Below are 18,920 nucleotides of genomic sequence, written 5' to 3'. Positions count from 1 at the left end.
GATGTATGGAACTCGTCTTGCAAGTCCTGTACCCTTTGAGAAACAACTTAAAACACATCAGTTTGCTTTTCAAAGATGATATCTAGTTAGCATTTTTGAAGGGTAACAAGTGTTTGGGTGTGCGATTCTACAGCACGTCACAACTTTTTCCCTGCAAAAATTTGGTTCACAATGCCAAGTGTTGTGTTCAATCAGGTCCTCCGGGGTGATATTCTCCAAAGATTCTGCTACTAGTTGGTCTTCTTTGTCTCCCCATTAATGCCTAAAAATGATTGAGACCAAAGTAAAAACAAGGATACTGTAATAAATTACTCTGGGATTGTAATTAAGTAATGTAAGTTATGTAACTATATGCATACCATTTGAAGATGGATTCCAGTTATTTCTGGATGGATGCTGATGTCTTAACTAGTGCCTCATTACAACTCCTTTGGCATAATAAACAAAGCTGATAATCAATACCACTGAACTGCTTCTTTTTTGCTGAAGATGGGAAATCAATCTGAAGTACTTCTTCCATGTGTAGTAATCTGTAACATTAAAAACATGAATCCAGGTATCATCTTCTGAACATTAACTGATAGCATAGTACTTGTCAGGATTCTGGGCGAAGGTAGGCAGGAGTAGTGACAGGAGCTTGAGATTCCGGAACTGAAGCCAGGAGTCAGAGCCAATATCAGGGTCAAGAGTCAAGCGAGAGTCAAACCAGAGTCAGGAGTTAAGACAAGGGTCAGAGACAGTCAGGAATCAGGCTGAAGGTCAATACCAGGTACTAGGGTCTGTGTGGCAGTTCTAGGGGTCAATCGGGAATCAGAATCCAAGTCAGAGCTGAGGTAAATACTGAGAGTTCAGGAACAGAGAAGCAGGGTAGTCATGACAGCTAGCTAGGGATCCACGTTGAACCTCTGTGGATTATGGGTCACAGGGAGCGGGCAGGTAGCAGCTGCTGCTGGGTGGCAGTGAGGGAATGGTGTAACCCAAAGTTATTATCTCCACGACCCCCTTGTCTGTTGTAACATGCCACAAGGCCTGCTGGAAATGGCAAAGGCAATCTCCAAAAGAAGGGAAAGTGGGCAAAGGGTTGCAGCTTACAAACTATAGGTGAGGGAGGAGTCGAACCCTTGACCAGCCCATGAAAATTGCTGTTTTGATGACGACTGGATACTTGATGATGGAGGGTGAGATGCTCTTCTCCTCTGGAACCTTTGTCTTTTTCTAGCAGGTTTGGTGGTTCAGTGAAAACTAGAGAACTGAGCTGGAAGCGATCACTGGGCAGTTTAAGACCTGCTAAATCTTCTGTTTCACCTTTGTGCGGCTTGTCTTCGTCCGTCCCTCCACGAACGTAAGTAGACGTCAGACCATTCCGTTCTGTTGCGAGCATGTTCTTTCCATTTATGGCCAAAGAGTTTTGTCATGGGATCAGCCCAGCGTGTTTTCGGTCTGCCCAGCAGTTGCTTGTAGTCTCTGGGGATCCAGTCACTGATGTGGGTTGTGCACCTATTGTCTTGCCTGTGGACTACATGATCCGCCCATCTCCACTTTGCATTGTACATTGCCTGCACTACATCTGTTGTTTGTGGGGGTGTATATACCCAGACACTTCAGTGTGGCCCTAGAATCCTTCAACATGTGCAGAGACTTGTCCATAGTTCCTGAGAAGAGTTTTTGACCATCAAACAGGAGGTTTTCACCAGTACACCTCTACCCTGATATAACGAAACCCTATATAACATGAATTCGAATATAACGTGGTAAAGCGGCACTCCGGGGGGGCAGGGCTGCGCACTCCAGTGGATCAAAGCAAGTTTGATACAACACGGTTTCACCTATGACTCGGTAAGATTTTTTGGCTCCCGAGGACAGCATTATATCGAGGTAGAGGTGTATTCTGAACTACTCTTGGAAACCCTGATGACTGGAGCCAAGATGCCCTGTGCATGACAACTGCTGTGGAGATGATCCGCAGCATCTAAGGACACTTGAAGAAAGCCTTACTTATTAGCCAAAACCTATGTTTTGGTCACAGGTATTTTTAATAAAAGTCATGGACAGGTCACAAGCAGTAAACAAAAATTCATGACCTATCCATGACTTGTACTATGTACCCTTCACTAAATCTTGGGGGGGGAGGGGGTGTGGCCCAGGGGTGCCAGGTGTGCTCATGGGGGGGGGGAGCCCAGGGGGTGCCATGGGTGCTCAGGGAGTAGTCTGGGGCACACCACGGGTGCTCGGGGGGGGGGGGGGAGCAGCCCAGGACCCCTGCTGGTGCAGGGTGGGGACGGGGCAGGCGGCGGCATGCAGCCTCGGACCCCAGCTGGTGCTGGGGGAGGGGGTTGGCAGGGCTGGCAGGCTTCCTATCCGGCTCCTCGGAAGCGGTGACGTGTCCCTCCCTCAGCTCCTAGCACTGCATGGTGCCCCTGCCCCAAGCGCTGGCTCCACAGCCCCCACTAGCAGCGGGGGTGGTGCTTCTGCGCGGAGGCAGCATGCGGAGCTAAGGGAGGGATATGTCGCCGCTTCCGGGGAGCCCCCAAGGTAAGTGGTGCCCAGAGCCCTCACCCCCTCCTACATTCCAACCCCTAGCCCTGAGCCCCCTCCCACACCCAAACTCCTGTTGCTGCAGAGGGGTAGGGGGCGGTGGCCTGAGACTGCCCCAGCAGCGGCTGGTGCGGCTGGCCCAAGGGCTGCCCAAGCTGCTTTACTAATAAGAGACCCTCCTTAATGATGACCTGGAATGCTTCTGTGGAAGATATTCAATAAAGGATGCAAACTTCTTCTAATTTGTGTAATCATACTTGTCCGTGATCACCTAATAACTTGCAATCCAAAACTGGAGGGTCATGATAAATATGCCTTTAGACCTGCTATTGACCCCAGTCATTTACAGCATTCACCAGCAGTGAACTAATCTAGGAGTGAGAAAACAAAAATTCTTAGTCCCTTGTAGGAACAGAATATTTCTTATCCACCAATTTACAAATTGGTGGGATGGAGGCAGGAGTTTGCTACATGGTTTTTGCTGGATCCAGGAGCACTTCATTAATTGGTAGCACAACCTGGATGGGTGTTGCCGACTGCAAAATGTCCAGGTGCTTATGTTGAGAGTCTTTATCCTCCTCAAGAGGTATCTGGAGGGTATTAACCACCCTCTTCACAAGGTGCTGGAATCGACAAAAATTGTTGGCCATCAAGGGTGGTGGAGGCGTGACTGCCTTGTCCGGAGATGAAATAGGGCCTTGAGGGGTAACCTCCTTGTCCACCCTAGCCTCCTATTCCTTTAAGGTCTCTTCATGGTGGTGGTTTGGTATAGGGGACTGTGTGGCTCTAATCTCCCTCTGGAATGGAGATCTGGAAAATTTTTGCCGATACATCACCCAAGGATCCCAGTATAGCCACTGAGGAAGCCCATGCAGGATAGGGGATATTACTCAGGGCTGATTCCACCATTCCTGACATGGATGAGGGTCCTTGTCAAAATATGGGTTCCTGGAATGATGCGGAGGTAAATTCTGCACTGAAAAGGAGGAGTCTGATTGAATGTTTCCTTCAGCCTCTCCATTGTTATCCAATGGGAGGGCCCCATCAGAAAAGGGCAGAGAATTCTGCAGTATTGGGAAGTGATGGTAATCTGGAAACTGGGGCCTCAGCACCAAGAGTTGTTCAGTCCCCAAAAGCAGTGGGGACTCCTGCTCATCTAACACTGACAAGTCCCTGCTGTAGTGGAATTTCTGAGGTACCAAGTGGGTCAGTATTGACACAGCAGATAAAACAGTTGGTTTGGAGCTTGTAGGCACTGATGCCAAAGGCTTCAATTTCGTTGACAATGATGGAATTGAGTATGAAGGTACCGTTGGTAAGGCCGAGGTAGACAGTGACATTGTGAAGGAATGTATGTCTTGTACCTCCCTGTCCTTCATTGACAGTACTGGGGCCGTGCTGGAGCCTTGTTTCTCTGAAGTGCTCTGGGCTCTCCCTATTTCACTGGTACTGGAGGAAGAGTTTGACACCATGGTACCACATTGAAAGGTCAAGATTTCCAATACCATAGACCTAGTGAGAGATCAGGGCTTGTTGGGAGCTGACTCCTTGTGATGAGAGGCAGAGCTCTCCTTTTTTGGAGTCTTCCCTGAGTTCTTTCCCTTCCTAGGAGATACCTTAGCTGAAGATAAAGAAGCCCTGGATCTGCCCAGAGACACATGTTTGAGGGCAATCCCCTGACCTGACTTGGAGGCAATCAATAGCAGCTTCAATTTGGTCTCCTGATTCTCCCATGTTCTAGATCTGAGAACCTGGCAAAAATTACATCCCAAGCAATGCATGCACTTAGAGTGGCCATCACTGACTGGGACAGCCTCCTAACTAGACAGGCAGCATTTGAAACCTGGTGAGCCAGGCCTGGCAAGCAAGGCCAGATCAATTCCCCAGAAAAAAAAGGGGGAAGAGGACAAACTGATGTCTCTCAAAGCTATCTAACTATTCCTAATAACCAATACTAATAACTAACGAACTAAATAACAACTGTAAACACACTGAGGTACACATGAGGTAGACATGCTAGAGCTCTGTCTTAGTCCAAGGTAGTAGAGAAGGAACTGGTTCACCCATGCAGCCCTATATACCCTGAGAGCGCACCATAAGGTTGTACAGAGCACGTGAGCAGGCTGAATAGACGCTACTAACGGAAAATCTCTAATCAATGGCTCAAGAGGCACATGTGCACCTGAATCAGAGCACCCACAGGGACACTACTCAAAGAAGAATTTTAGAATGACCGTGTGTAATCAAAACTTTAATTTTTGTTCTCTCTAAAAAGATGGCATCTTAGCAGCTCAGTGACCTGGCACTCAATCACTGGTTTATCATTGACTTGGAGAGAAGAATGTCACCTATTGAATCATCAGCACTACAGCACCCAGGTTCCATTAGCCTACAATAGAAGCACAGGACAAAGGGAGGTCATCCTTCTTTAAGAATCCCGGTATTGAATTAAATAGGAGGCAGAGGTCTGCAAAGTCTACAAATTCAACTCTAACTTCTTTGCAGATAATTTTTGCTGTGTCTACTCTACCTTCCAACTTTTTGTCACTATGACATTAGAACATCTTCTCCAAATAGAAAAAAAAGGGTTCCATTGAGGTCTTTTCATCTAACTCCATATTTTATCTTGATTTTTCAATCTGCCTTGCCTTTGCTAAGATTAGTCAGATCAAACTATAACATCATACTTAAAAAACGTTTCGTTGACTCTCTCTCTCTCTTTTCAAATATCTTGTTTCTCCCTTATTTATACTACTAATTTTTTCCCTCTTTTTATTATATTAAATTATGTACAAGAATTTTGAGGTATTGTTTGGATGAAAGATGCTTACAAAAAGATGTCACATACAATAAATGCATATTAAACCTATGCTCATCTAAAACTTTTATCTGCAACCCAATAGGTATCCGGTTTCACTAAAACTTGTTTGAGAGTTAACCAAACACCAAAGTATTATTGCTAGTCTGCTGCCAATTCCACTAATCCCAGCAGGAAGCTGCATCTGAAGAAAGAATGTCAGTTCTTTTCACTGACATTAATGACAGAGTCAAACTACTGATGTGACTTATTCAGATACTACTCATGAGACGACAATAGATGAGACCTGACCTCAGACCGCTGAATATCAGTAGCACTGATTTTCGAGAGTGTTTCTTGCCTGTTCTCACAGCTGGACTTTTAAACAATCTGAAGGCAAAAGTAGTAATCAGCAACAAAGAGGACAGTGAGATATTAAATTAATCTCAAACTGATGTTCTAAACACTTCCACCATGCATAACAAACGCACAGTTACTCCACTGTACACCATAATGCTCTGTAAAGGTACAAAAATATTCATAGTTAAAAACCTGGTACTTGAGTTCCATTCAGCTAATACTTGGAACTTTATGTGCTGAATTGATAAGCAGCAATAATGTTTTCTTTTCTTATACTATTGTGTTACCATATTTAGCTGGTTGCTTAGTTACATTAGGTAAAACCTTAACCAATATGTAACAAGCAATGTGAAAACTCTGAGGCACAAAAACCTTACTGGTATGGGAGGGAGTGATTATTACAAAGACATTAAAAATGAATGGGTCTAGAACACTGGCATTTCTGAAATGACTTGACAACCATTGAGCAATCAGCCTTTCCAATCAGTCAAAGTGAAAAAACCCTATCCATATTTTAACTATACAGTAAAACTAGAAAAAACAACGTGATTAAAAAGACTTTTCATTATAGATATTTATTGCATTGTATTGTAATACCAATTCAATCTTTGTAGCTGCTATTATACCAACTGTACTTAAACATAACATCAAATTATCAACAGTATTTGCCTTATCTCATCTTTTTCATGGTATATATTGCATTCCACGAACTTTAATTTATCAAGGTTTTAACGTATTCATTCACTTGTATTTTTTTTTAAATGCCATAATTCTCGTTAAAATAAAGGAACACAAAGGAAACGCTTTTAAAATTTTGGGTTTATTTCAATGAGCAATTTCCCAAAGCATAAAGTTATATATCAGTATCTGGTACAATCTCTGAAAGACACAATCAAACAAGTTTTGAAAAATTTTCTACCCCTCATCATAACAGAATATTACGAAATTAGGTCCTGATACTGCAAATATGTGAGTACTAGCAAATTCTGTGAGACTACTCAAGTGTTTGCAGGATTGATTGTATAATACGGAGATAATCTAGTCATAACCAAATTTAGTTTTTCTGAATGAATACATACATACAAAATCACTATTGCTGTGGTAATAACAATAACCAGGCATCTATGTTCCCTTCAAAAAGCTGGACCTAAATTCTTCTGGCACTCAAGTGAAGGACAAGATATTCTCTGGCAACTACAGATAAATTGAAAATTTGAGATTTTTTTAAAATTGAAATATGGACGTGAATTCTAGAAAAGGTACTATATCAATTGCGTTACTTATTTCAATATTAAATTTATTTTACTATTCCAACTTTCAATGTGCTGCAGATTTTGGTGTTGACAACACAAGATTGCATTGTACAATTTTTCACAATGCTGGAGTTTTATAGTTGAAAAGGAAACAACTGGGGTTTGTGGCATCAGCAAGACAAAGAAAATAGTTTGGGATTGTGGAACAAGCACATTAACTATACATTTCTGTTAAAAATGATTACCAGTGAATTTAATATTGACAAATTGTCATCTTTAGCTTCCAGAGTTAACAGTGCACTGATTTGAATGGATAATTTTACATTTTTCAGAGCTCTTTTCAGATTTAACGGCACTGCATCAGTTTATACTCAGTTTACATTTGAAAGGTTTTATTTACATTTATAAGGGTGAGAGGGAGGGCAACGGGGAGTTGGTTGCAGCTTCTTGTTTCAGGACCCCTGGCCCTGGTTTAAGCTAGGGCTGCAGAGAGGAAGTGTGAATTGACCTATGCCAGTGGAGCAGAGGGCACAGCTCTGACCTGATTCATAAAACACCTCCCCTCTTGGCTTTACCCACATGCTGTCCCTGACACACCCACTCCCAACTCTACACTGGGATAATCCTCCACTAGCCTTTTCTGACTACTTTCAGGCTACTTTGCTCTGTTTGTATTGTGCAAAATAACCTGAGCAAACTGGAGAATCCTCCCCAAAATATCTAATTTAAGATGAACTACATGATTTATAGGTTCGTAATTGCCTTGCCTTTTGCAGTTCAGTGATCTGTGATTTGAAGTACTTGTCTACTCAAAAACAGCTATGAAATGTAATGTTACATTTATTTTAATACACCTAGCACTGTACTCACACTATAGCCAGCATGGATACAGATAACATCATCATTAAGTAATATAGGGCCCAATCCTGCAGGGTATAGTCCACTTTCTCCTGCAGAATATCTACATTATTCTTCTTCAAGTACCTCTTTAAATCCCATCTTTGCCATGATGTCTACAAAAATCTGCCATCTAATGATAGGCAGGTGTCAAGCTGTGATTACTGCTACTGACTGGCTCTGCAATTTGTGCATATAGAGACTCTACACTAAAACTTCTGATTATTACTATTACTTTGTCCTCCATTCTCCATCCTCTGACCCACTTGTTTGTCTCACCCACCCTGTTAGGTTTTGTCTTTTAGAATGTAAGCTCTTCAGAGCATGGGGCTGTTTAATATATGCTGGTACAATGCCTACCACAATGGAGACTCAACATAGTTAAGGTTTGAAGGCACTATAGTAATACAGATAATTATTGCAGCATATTGAACATTTCCCAGAGTAATTTAATAACTTAACTAAATAACAAGGCATTTTATTCTCTTACCATTTTTGATGTTGGGTATAACAAGTTGTGTAGGTGAGCTGCTGCTTCCGGCTGCTTCTTTCTTTTGGTTGATAGTGGAAATAAAACTGCTAAAAGTAGAAAATTGGCTTTTGGTTCCTCTCTCCAATCCCTGTAATTAGGAAGGCAGTAATAATAATAAAGCACTAATATCTATTACTGCAAAAGTAATTTTACTCATAAATTATTCTATGGAACACTTAAACAACATGCCTCTTGAATGAGGAACAGATCCATGAGTAATACTTAAATATTTTTGAACAAATTGAATAACAAAAGCCACTGTAAGATTCCTTCCCATTTTCCTCATGTTTTAAAACGCATACGGTAGTTTACAGTATTTAAGAGTTCTGTAGATAAATTGGGAGTAGCAGATAAGACTAAAATGATTTCAATATATTATTCTAACTCACTATCTCCTAATTAATAATTACCTTTGTATTTCTTTTTTGCATGCAACTGAGTTTATATCCAACAGTGCGTCTCACATTCCTACATCAAAATACCTTTATGTATTACAACTGTTTTTAGAGCAGAAATCTAAAAAAATCTGATGTTTAAAAATGTCCCCAATTTCAGTGTTCAGTCTAATTTTAACCACCCATGTGTGGAATGAATTTTGTTATGTGCCCACCAATATGGAGGTGGTGTGTGACACATCACCTTTATATTGGTGCACATAACAAAATTAATGTGGCAGGGGTTTGGAGTGTGGGAGGGGGCTCAGGGCTGAGGCGGAGGGTTGGGATGCAGGGGTGTGAGGACTCTGGCTGGGGGTGCGGGCTCTGGGTTGGGGTCAGGGATTAGGGGTACAGGAGGGTGCTCCGGGGCTACAGCATGGAGAGAGGACTCCCCCCAGCTCTCTTTCCCCGCAGCAGCACCTGGGCTTCGGGGGAGAGTCGCCTCTCCCCACCATGGCAGCCACAGGACTGGGACCACAGGACAGGCGCCCTTCCCCCGGCAAGTCCAGGCCAGGGCTGGGTTCGGGCCGAGGGAGGGGCACCCCTACCCCAGCAGGTCCACAGGCAGGTTCCCTGAGCGCCTGAATTTAGGCATGTGGCCATGAACTGTGGGCTGACTGCTGGTAATGTTAATCTACAGGCCAATCAGAAGGTCAATAACTTGAGCTTTCAATGTTGGCTGCCACTCAGCTTACAAATAAAAGGTTAACTATTGAGCATTCTCTAAGACAACAAGAGAAGCTGCTTGAACATCTGATGCCAGTGAGGAACCTGCATAAACCATTGCCATCAATGTTGTATGCAAATAAACTTTAAAAATCAGCATCGAGCCTACATGAACCAGTATGATGGAACATGCAAATAACTATTTATGTCAATTCATTTGAAGGGGGAGATTATTATTTTTGTTCCCTTGAGAAACAACAACTTCTATAGAATTTTACAAAGGTGATATTATTCCTATTTTACAAACAAACAAAGTGAGTCTCAGAGAAGCTAAGTGACGTGCACAAGATCACACAGGATGTCAGCAGCAGAGTGGAGATTATTAGAACTCTCAAGGCTCAATTCACATTTGGCACAGGCAGATTCAAGGTCTTCTCACTTCAAGAATTTACTCTTCTTTAATTTCACTCTTTTGCCAGTGACAGATTTGGCCCACAAACCTTGCCAATGCTCTGACCACCACAAATATGGAATTGTTTTGTGTTTCTACATTAAATTATAACCGAACTCCAAAACTGTAATTCTAAAAATAATAATATTGAAAATACATTATTCCACCCATTTTTTAAAACCCATTATAAATGCTGGAGGCAAAGCAGGGTTCAGGGTAGAGGGTTGTCAGCTCGCGACCCCCCACATAATAGCCTTGTGACCCTCTGAGAAGTACCGACCCCCAGTTTGAGAATTCCTGAGTTAAATCCTACATAAATCTGACAAGAGGCTAGACAGACATCAGCCTACCTTCAAGGAATTCATGACAGACCGAAGAAGTTACCAATGTACATATAAGCGTGTATAAATTAGACTTTTAAGACAAGTGAAGAAGATAGCCCAGCGCTTGTGAGCAGCAAATAAAGGCATCCTTTTGAATCTAACTGTACTGCACCACAGGGAAGGAGAGGCAGATTTTAAGAACTTTCGGAAAACCTGATTCTGCAGATCCAAACAATGCTCACGACTCACATATCTGAGGTGAACATGGGCCACTGAAGATAAAATGCTCCCTATCCTCCTCCAATCAGGAGGTCCTGGCAGACTATTGGTAAAGGCAGGTGGACTCAACACTCTTGAATCTCTGTCAAGGTTTTTTTATGGAACTATGGAAATAGAAATAATAACGTTTGCTGAAAAAGGGTTTAGGACACTTAAGTTTCTGGCATCAAGGCTGAACTCCCTGCAAGAGGTAAGGCACTCAGCTCCCTTGAAGCCTGCCATCAATGTAATTACCTATTTATGAAGCAGAGCCCTTCCTTTTCCTCCCTTGAAGAAAGAACAGGAAGGTGAAACAGGCCCCAGAAAATGCAGAGTGGCCTTTGTTTCCTTTGCAGAGGCCACCACCTGCTCCTCAAACAAATTCTCTTTAGTGAAAGGCAAGTTCTTAAACTTTCTCTTGCTGGAATCTGGATACCTACAGCCAAACAGAACTATTGATATCCTAAGGCAGAAGCCCTGATGCACAGAAAACGTCTGAACTGACTGCATGGTCAGATCAATGCACTCATGTACAAGTTTCTTAAGTGCCCAACATTTTTCTTAGGTAAGAGAATAGGTCATGATGGAATCCTCCTTCCATAGTTCCACTTCACCTATGGCCAGGAAGGGTCACAATGCAAAGGGCTACAGCCATGTATACGTAAGCCTTTCATCCAAATGATTCTAAGTGCCACAGCTCAGGATTCTGTGATATACTACCTATGTGCTGACAGCCTTTCCTTGAGCCCTGACACCTCCATCACCAAGCTTTCATGAGAAAAATGGTAAAGTAGCAGACAGCAAGGTATACTTTTTCTCATCAACCATTGAGACCAGGAAGTTGGATCTGCTGCACGTTCATAACTAGAACAGTAACTGGTTGATGTACATCCAAGGAGTTGTTTGGTTCATCAAGGAATAATTACAAGACAGTCTAGTCAGGTCAGTTGTACAAATACATAGTGGTTGTCTAGCACATTGCCATAATATATCAAGTACAGGAAAATCTAGTGGAGTATTGCAGAAGGGGTATGATGCTCATTTCACAAGCTGTCAGGTGTGTTAGTGTAAGAGCATCACATAAATTTGGACAGATCATATATACAGGGATACAGCAGCAAAGTTAATGCTGTTTAGAGTTAGTTAACTGCATTTTCACATTTACAGTGTTTGGTTTTTTTTTGTTTGTTTTAAAGCAAGGAGACTGCAACTTAAAAATTCCTTGCATGTTAAGGTCAGTGGTGGTTCTTTTTTTAAGTAAAACTACAAGTTCTAATAAGGATTTTTTTCTTAAGCTGTTATACAAACTTGCAGCTTTCATTGTAACTTTATAAGGTTGGGTCTCAGAATTTCCTTTTTCTTTTACAAGTGTTTTATAAGACCTGATCTGCGTTTTATAACACTGATCTTGATGCACCAACAAGAAATTTGGGTTTAAAGAACTTGTAAGGTGCACTGGATCTGATAGCACACTATACAAGCTCCTGGAACCAGATATCTGGGTTTAGTGAGCACTAGGGTGCAGCAAAGCAATTTTCCAAGGTTCATCAGCTTCATCAAAGCAGCTTAATAAAGTACTTGCTCCATAACCAGTGACCTTAGCAACCTTACCAATTTTGTCTATTCAGCTTGAAAATGTCTCTCCATGCTTACATGAAGAGAAATCCAGGGCCATGGAGAACACCAGGCCTTGTACCATGACTCCTTTTGCAAACTTAAAAGTCCCACCAACTCTCTTTCCATAATTAAAAAATTCATGTATCTCCAGGGTTTGAAAATCCCACACATGACTGACGAGAGACAGCTGCAGGCCCAGAGCTCTACTCCACAACAGAGCTTTCTGCAGGAATGTTTGGACTACAGATGCCCACCCTGCATTGACCTCTGAGCTGCTGCTTAAAGTCATATTCAGTAGTGAGATCCCCAACATTGTTCCCTTGACTGTACACAGAGGTAAAGTTCCTCATGACTTCATAGCTTCACCTGCTCTTCAAACCTACAATCCTTAGGGAAGCAGGAGTAAAGTTGTGGATTCGATGGTCTGCTTTCTTTATATTGTTAATTATTTTAACACGCTTTTATTACACCTTCTCTTACTAGTATGAAGAACTCAAGTCTTCTGATTCACTCTTCATATAAGAAAGGCACAAAGTGGATGAAAGCATAATATTAGGAGTCAGGAACTCTTGAGTAATGATCCTAGGTCTGAAACCAACTCCCACTATGTGACAACAATCTAACTGTTCTGCCTCAGTGTCCCCATATGTAAAATGAGTAAATACCTAACTCAGGACTACTGTAAAGATTAATGTTTTAAGTAATTGAAGATACAAAGTGCTAAGTAAATGTATTATTTATAAAAGCCCTTCATGCATCTACTAAAGTGGGTTTATTGCTGTAGATCAACCTATTTAAATCTCTTTTATACCATTTTAGAAACAAGGCAATCAAAACTGAATGAAATATTAAAGTCACAGACATATTTACACTATCTCATTGTAATGTTTTATGCTGTTTTAACAGGACAAACAATTATTCACTTTTTAAAAACTTCTGCAGCATATTGACCTGACATCTTCCTTGAATTAACATTAGAATAATAGAATCATAGAAATGTAGGACTCGAAGAGACCTCGATAGGTCATCTAGTCCAGTTCCCAGAAATGAGGCAGAACTAAGTATTATCTAGATCATCCCTGACAGGCGTTCGCCTAACCTGTTCTTAAAAACCTCCAGTAATTCAGATCTAGATTCAAGTTATAATATCTGCACTCTGACAATATCAATTAACCTCAGCATAATACTCTTCAGACCTGATATAACACGATTTTGATTTTAAACTATAGATGGTACAGTGTACTAGCTTTTCACCAGTTTTCCCTTGGCCAGAGGAGGTTGAGTGGGCTCCCTTGATTACCTGGCAGTGCCTTTTCCTCCCCTCATTCTGCCCAGAGCAAAAGCATGTGTGGTGCGGCTGCCAGCCAGGAGAGCACATGCATATGGGAAGAAGGGATAGGATGAAGGGGCAAGGCAGAGGCAGCCTGCAGTAGCAGCTTCTGGAGCCAGAAGAGGAAGGGTGAGTGATTCCCAGCAGGGGCAGGTTGGCTGGGCTCCCCACACCACAGAATGAGTGGGTAGCCCCTTGGGGGAAAGGGAAGCTGGCTCGCCTCTGGCCCTCCCCCTCAGTGGGGCAAGAGCACATATGTGTGGTGGGGGATGCAATTCAGTGCAGCAGCTGCTTCTCCTGAGTGTATGGCTCCTAGGGGGTAGAAGGGCTGGCTGGGCTCTCCCACATTACAGCGTGAGAGCATGCACAGTGGTGAGGTAGCCAAAACAATGAAACACACACAGCTGAGTGTTGCTGTGGCTACAATCGCAGCCAAAATTGAGGCACAGCTGAGTGTTGCTGTGGCTAGAACTTTAGCTGGAAGGGGGAAACTGGGGCACAGCTCAGAGTTGCTATGGCCAAAAAAGATCCCAGCTGAAACTGGGAGCCTAAACTGGGAAATTGAGGTACAGCTCAGTGTTGCTATGACTAAAATCTCAGCTGAAAGGGGAAACTGAGGCTCCTAAGGAGTATTACACAATATGGGATATCTACCAGAGGGTAGGAAAAGTATATATGCAGTAGCTATGCTTATAATAGTAGACCTTTTACAGAGCGTGACTATGGATAGTGAGGGACACTTCAGTCAAGGGACCCTGACTTGCAGCCCACATGGAGGCGGGGAAGAGAGAGGAAGCTGTCCCTGGGGAAGGAGCATAAGATTAGCCCAGAGAGGGTTTACTCATATACACATACACAGCACAGGGATAGGGACAGACCCGCAAGTGAGAGCATGCCATAGCTTGGGGGCAGGGGTGGCAACAGGAAACCTTTCCCCACCTGACACTGGGTAATTGAAGCACAGATGTTACAGTTGGGTTAAGACCAACTTTGCAGCTGGTGGTAGGATACTCTTATTTGCAGCAAGGGTGAATTCAAGAGAGGATACAAGCCCGCTGAATAATACCAGCAAAGAAATCACAGTGAGCCTCCAGCTGGCTTGTCTGGAGTCTGCATCAGAGACAGGAAGATATCTCTACTTGCTGTTAATAAACTGCAGGATTGTAGGAGTTGGCTATGGAGGATTGGGATGTCCAAGATTAATTTGCATGAACTACAAGCCTGGCCATCTTCAATTTCACACCTTAGGTGGTGCCCTGGGAATGGATATTTTGCACTTAGTAGCTGGCTATTTCCTCAGTTATGGCCAGATCCTATTTATTTAGGGAAAAGAAAGAGATGGAGGTTTTGAGTGTTTGAAAATCCCCTAGTCAGTGCAATAGGATTTCCATGTAGGAAGCATGGATGACAGTTGGACCTGAAAGTTGATTAGAATATACTTGGGGACATCTGTTCTGGGGTTTTCACCAGAGCAAGCAGTGCTCATTGGATCTGGGGGAGGATGAGAGTATAACCATACAGAGCTCTCTCTCCTTCCAGTGGCAGAGACTACTTGCAAGAATGAAGTCAGAGACCAGAGAGGCGATTCAGGCAGAAGTCCGCATTAGTAACTAGCCATTCAAGTTGCTCAGAGTATGAGGGAGGTGGAATTTGAGAGCTGGTGCTGGCAGCCAATGAGGAAGCCATTCTGGTGCAGCTAGACCTCCGGCTGCTTAGTTCTTGATTGACCATTTTGTCTTAGTGCAACTTAAAGCTTCAATATTCAGGTGTACATTGAAGATTTGGAGGAATTTACTTTTTTCTCGATCAGGGATATTAAGGAGTTCTGCAAGGAAGGATCTACATAGGTCTTCAGAATTTAGAGATCTGCAAAGGGAATGAGGAGGGAAGCAAAATGATGGATCTCACACAACGACTTTCAGTGTGTCAAAAATCAATTAAAGGATGGCAAGGTGAAATAATATTTCAAGAGTGTGGGGAAGCTGAGATTTGCCCAATCAAATCACTAATGAAGGTGCCACTCTTTCTTCACAGAGGAGTTATCTTGAGAAAGGATTTTCAGTTTATGGCAATGTCAAAGCACATGTTGTTGAGGTTCCCCTGATAAAGTGGGAGCCCATTCTGTCAGGACTGGATTGGTTACATCAAAAGCAGAGCTGGGCAAATTTTTATGGATTCGCAGTACTGTACCTCTTTTGGGTAATGCTGATTTCTAATTTGGCTCCTGAACCAGTGAGGTTTGAATATCACTGGCCTATAGCATAGGGCTTAGGGCAGGAGTGGGCATACTTTTTGGGCCAACGGCCACATCTGGATATGGAAATTGTATGGTGGGCCATGAATGCTCATGAAATTGGGGGTTGAGGTGTGGGAGGGGGTGAGGGCTTCGGCTGGGGGGTGCAGGCTCTGGGGTGGGGCCAGAAATGAGTTCAGGGTGGCCAATGGCATCTGCGGGGGCGATGCTTGAGGCAGTGACAACGTGCGGAGCCCCCTGGCTGCCCCTATGTGTAGAAGCTGGAACGGGGACATGCCGCTGCTTCCGGGAGCTGCGTGGAGCAAGCGCCCCTACCCCGCTCCCCGGAAGGAGCTCGAGGGCCAGATTAAAATGTCTGAGGGGCTGGATGTGGCCCCAGGGCTGTAGTTTGCCCACCCCTGGGTTAGGGTATTCACATGGGAGATCAGAATTCAAGTCCCTGCTCTAGAGTGGGGATTCAAACCTAGGTCTCCCACCTTCCACATAAGAGCCCTAAGCTAAAGGTTATAAGAGGAATGGACACATGCTTTTCTAAAGGTGACCCACATAAAATAGACTTTTCTGATTTGCTGACAAATTCTGAACATTTTCAGAACCAAACCAATAGTTCAGTTTATTGTTTGGTTTGCTGGCAAAACTGAAAAATAAACTCTTTGCCAAGCTCTAATCCACAGCACATCCTGGAATAGGAACCTAAGAGATTATGCCTATACTTGGTGACATCCAAATGCATAGAAAAGTATGGAGGTTCCTATTGGGAGGATAATTCAGTGGTTTGCACACTAAACCTTCAGGATCACGTGACTGGGTCACAGGAGTTGGTTACTAGATGTTCAGAGATAAGATTGTGCGTGTGGCACACAGGCAGATGGCTAGTTCCTCCAGGAATATGCTGCTGGGCATCAACAGTGAGGCAGTTGAATTAGCATGAATGCAGGGGTGCTCTAGAGGGAGCTGGGAAATGGGTCATGAGAGTCTGTCTGGATCTGTGCAAGCAGACAAGCACAGTTCCCCTGGAGGTTCAAAGGTGGGTCTTGGTGGAGAGGTGAATCTGAATTGGCATGGCAAGAGGGACATGCTCTAAAACCAACTTATAACTCTCTCATACTCTTTTGCAGCGAGGAAGCAGACACCTAAAATGATTCTAGTACATTTGGGTGAAAACAATTTGGGATTTCATTAGTGGATTGACTTCCTAATTGGAGCCCAAAGAGATATAGGGCAGATTCACAACATTTGCCCAGGACGTGACTGTAAACTTGTCTGAAAAGCTTCAGTAGGTATGGTGGCGAGCCACCTGGCCTGTACAACTTGACAAAGCCAGTGGTCATATGAAGCATCTGGAATAGGATCTGGGAGGATCGGTAATTATCCACCCAAAATATATTTGGTACCTGAATTATTCAGGTAATGGGGTACACCTACTCGGCCACTGGGGAAGGAACTGTTAGCTATTTGGGAACCCAGCTTGGGGTGTGTGGGCAGTCAGCCAATCTAATTGCTGATGTCTCCTTAAGGCTGGTGTCCAGTACAGGTATTCATTCCATAGGAGGACCAGTTCCTTGATTAAATGGAATTGGATGTAAAGAAACTGGGTAAATGGGCTGGGGCAGGTAACATCTGGTAGAGCAAAGAGACAGCCCCTTTCCTCAGCCCCATAACCTTTGTATGAAGGGAAGGTGGTGGGGGTCCTCACAACTAGCTGTGGAGGCGTGGGGAGCCCTCCAACAGGCAGAAGTAACTTAAGGAATCATGACTTGCACTCTAACAATTTGTTCCCAGATGAGTTAAATAATAAAGCTGTGGCCTTACCTAAGCCACATTCCTTGCTCTCTGTCTTTCTTTTCATGTGTCCAGGCCAAGTGGCAGTTGGGTGACTGACTCCAATTGACTTTCAACAGGAGTTAGAACTGTCATTTGTGCCTCTGATTATCTCCAAGTAATTCTGACTTGAGTTCACAAGTGCAAATAAATCTAGCAATCTTATCCAAGTCCATATTTGTGCAGATTAGAGATTTGCAAAATTGACAATCTTTTTAATGAACCAGAGGCCTTGAATTTGATTGTACACAAAGACCAAGGTGCACTGGCAGAACTGTACAGAAAACTTTACATAGTCTGCCTTCACTAGCTGGTCTTTAATACTGTCAGTGTCATAAGCATTGCAGTTACTCAGTTTAAAAATTAAATTGTGTAAAATGATGAGTTCTAATAATTCAGGCATCATTTAAATCTACTCAACTAAAAGATCTCAGAATTCTGACACTAGAGAATTAGTGAAACTATTGTTTGCTCCTTTATTCTATGAAAATAGTCCCCAGTTACTTGAGCTAGTTAAAAAATGGCAAATTATAGCAAGGAAATCAAGGTTAAATTGTGGGAAATGTTATATATTCATCAGAAATAAACTTTAAAATTCCAACAAGTACAGAGATTTCACTAAAATAATAAGGTTTATTAAATGGAATTTTTTCAGTGTATCTATCTTTCTTTATCTTCAATTTTATTAGATAACTTTATGGAGGATAGGTCCATCAATGGCTATCAGTCAAGATGGTCAGGGACACAACCCCATGCTCTGGGTATCCCTAAACCTGAGACTGGATGACAAGGGAAGGATCAATTGATAAATTGCCCTGTTCTGAAGTATCTGGCACTGGCCACTGTCAGACGACAGGATCCCATTGTTCTCACCCAATATGGCCATTTTTGTTTCACACATTTATAAGTTTAAAGCAATCTCCATTAACCCATACAGCAGTAATTCTATCACCAAAAATATTGTCATCTTTGTTTAAGCAGACTGAAGAACATAAAAGAATCTTCTAAATAAATTATTTAAATACTGCAGACAATGCAATGGGTTGAAAATTAGCATTACATTACTTTCAAGATGGTAAATTTACCATAAGTATACTACACTCTGAAAAAGTGTTTTTAAATCAATTTGCAGTGCTGTAGACCTCACTCATGTCCAACAAAAAATGGAAGCATCACTATAAAACAAACCACATGCAAATTTAAAATTCACAGCTAAGTCACTGATTATTGGTACACTTTCTAAAAAACAAAAAATTAAAACACCTCAAAGCAAGTAACATAAAAAAAGAAAAAAATGTCTATCTATTAAGAATAAAATAAAGTAAAATAAAATAAAACTTTAAAAATTAATCATTTTGCTTCCTGGTTTTCAAGCCCTTCTTTAAAAAA

General features: G+C 42.6%; 1 protein-coding gene across 8 annotated transcripts in view; it reads right to left on the bottom strand.

Annotated features, from left to right (window-relative positions):
• HECTD2 (HECT domain E3 ubiquitin protein ligase 2) overlaps nt 1-18,920 on the bottom strand; it is a 164,204-nt gene that overhangs the window by 63,939 nt on the left and 81,345 nt on the right. For all 8 annotated transcript variants that reach the window (XR_010589259.1, XR_006176025.2, XM_065552058.1 and 5 more), the window contains one exon: nt 8,333-8,462. Coding sequence is in view for 4 of the 8 variants with exons in the window: in XM_065552058.1 (XP_065408130.1) it covers nt 8,333-8,462 (130 nt within the window). In the remaining 4 variants the exon portion in view is untranslated. The remainder of the gene's footprint in view (nt 1-8,332; nt 8,463-18,920) is intronic.

This window comes from Chrysemys picta, chromosome 7 (genome assembly GCF_011386835.1).
Source record: "Chrysemys picta bellii isolate R12L10 chromosome 7, ASM1138683v2, whole genome shotgun sequence".
Classification (NCBI taxonomy): Eukaryota; Metazoa; Chordata; order Testudines; family Emydidae; genus Chrysemys; species Chrysemys picta.
This window is presented reverse-complemented; position numbering and strand designations above follow the sequence as displayed.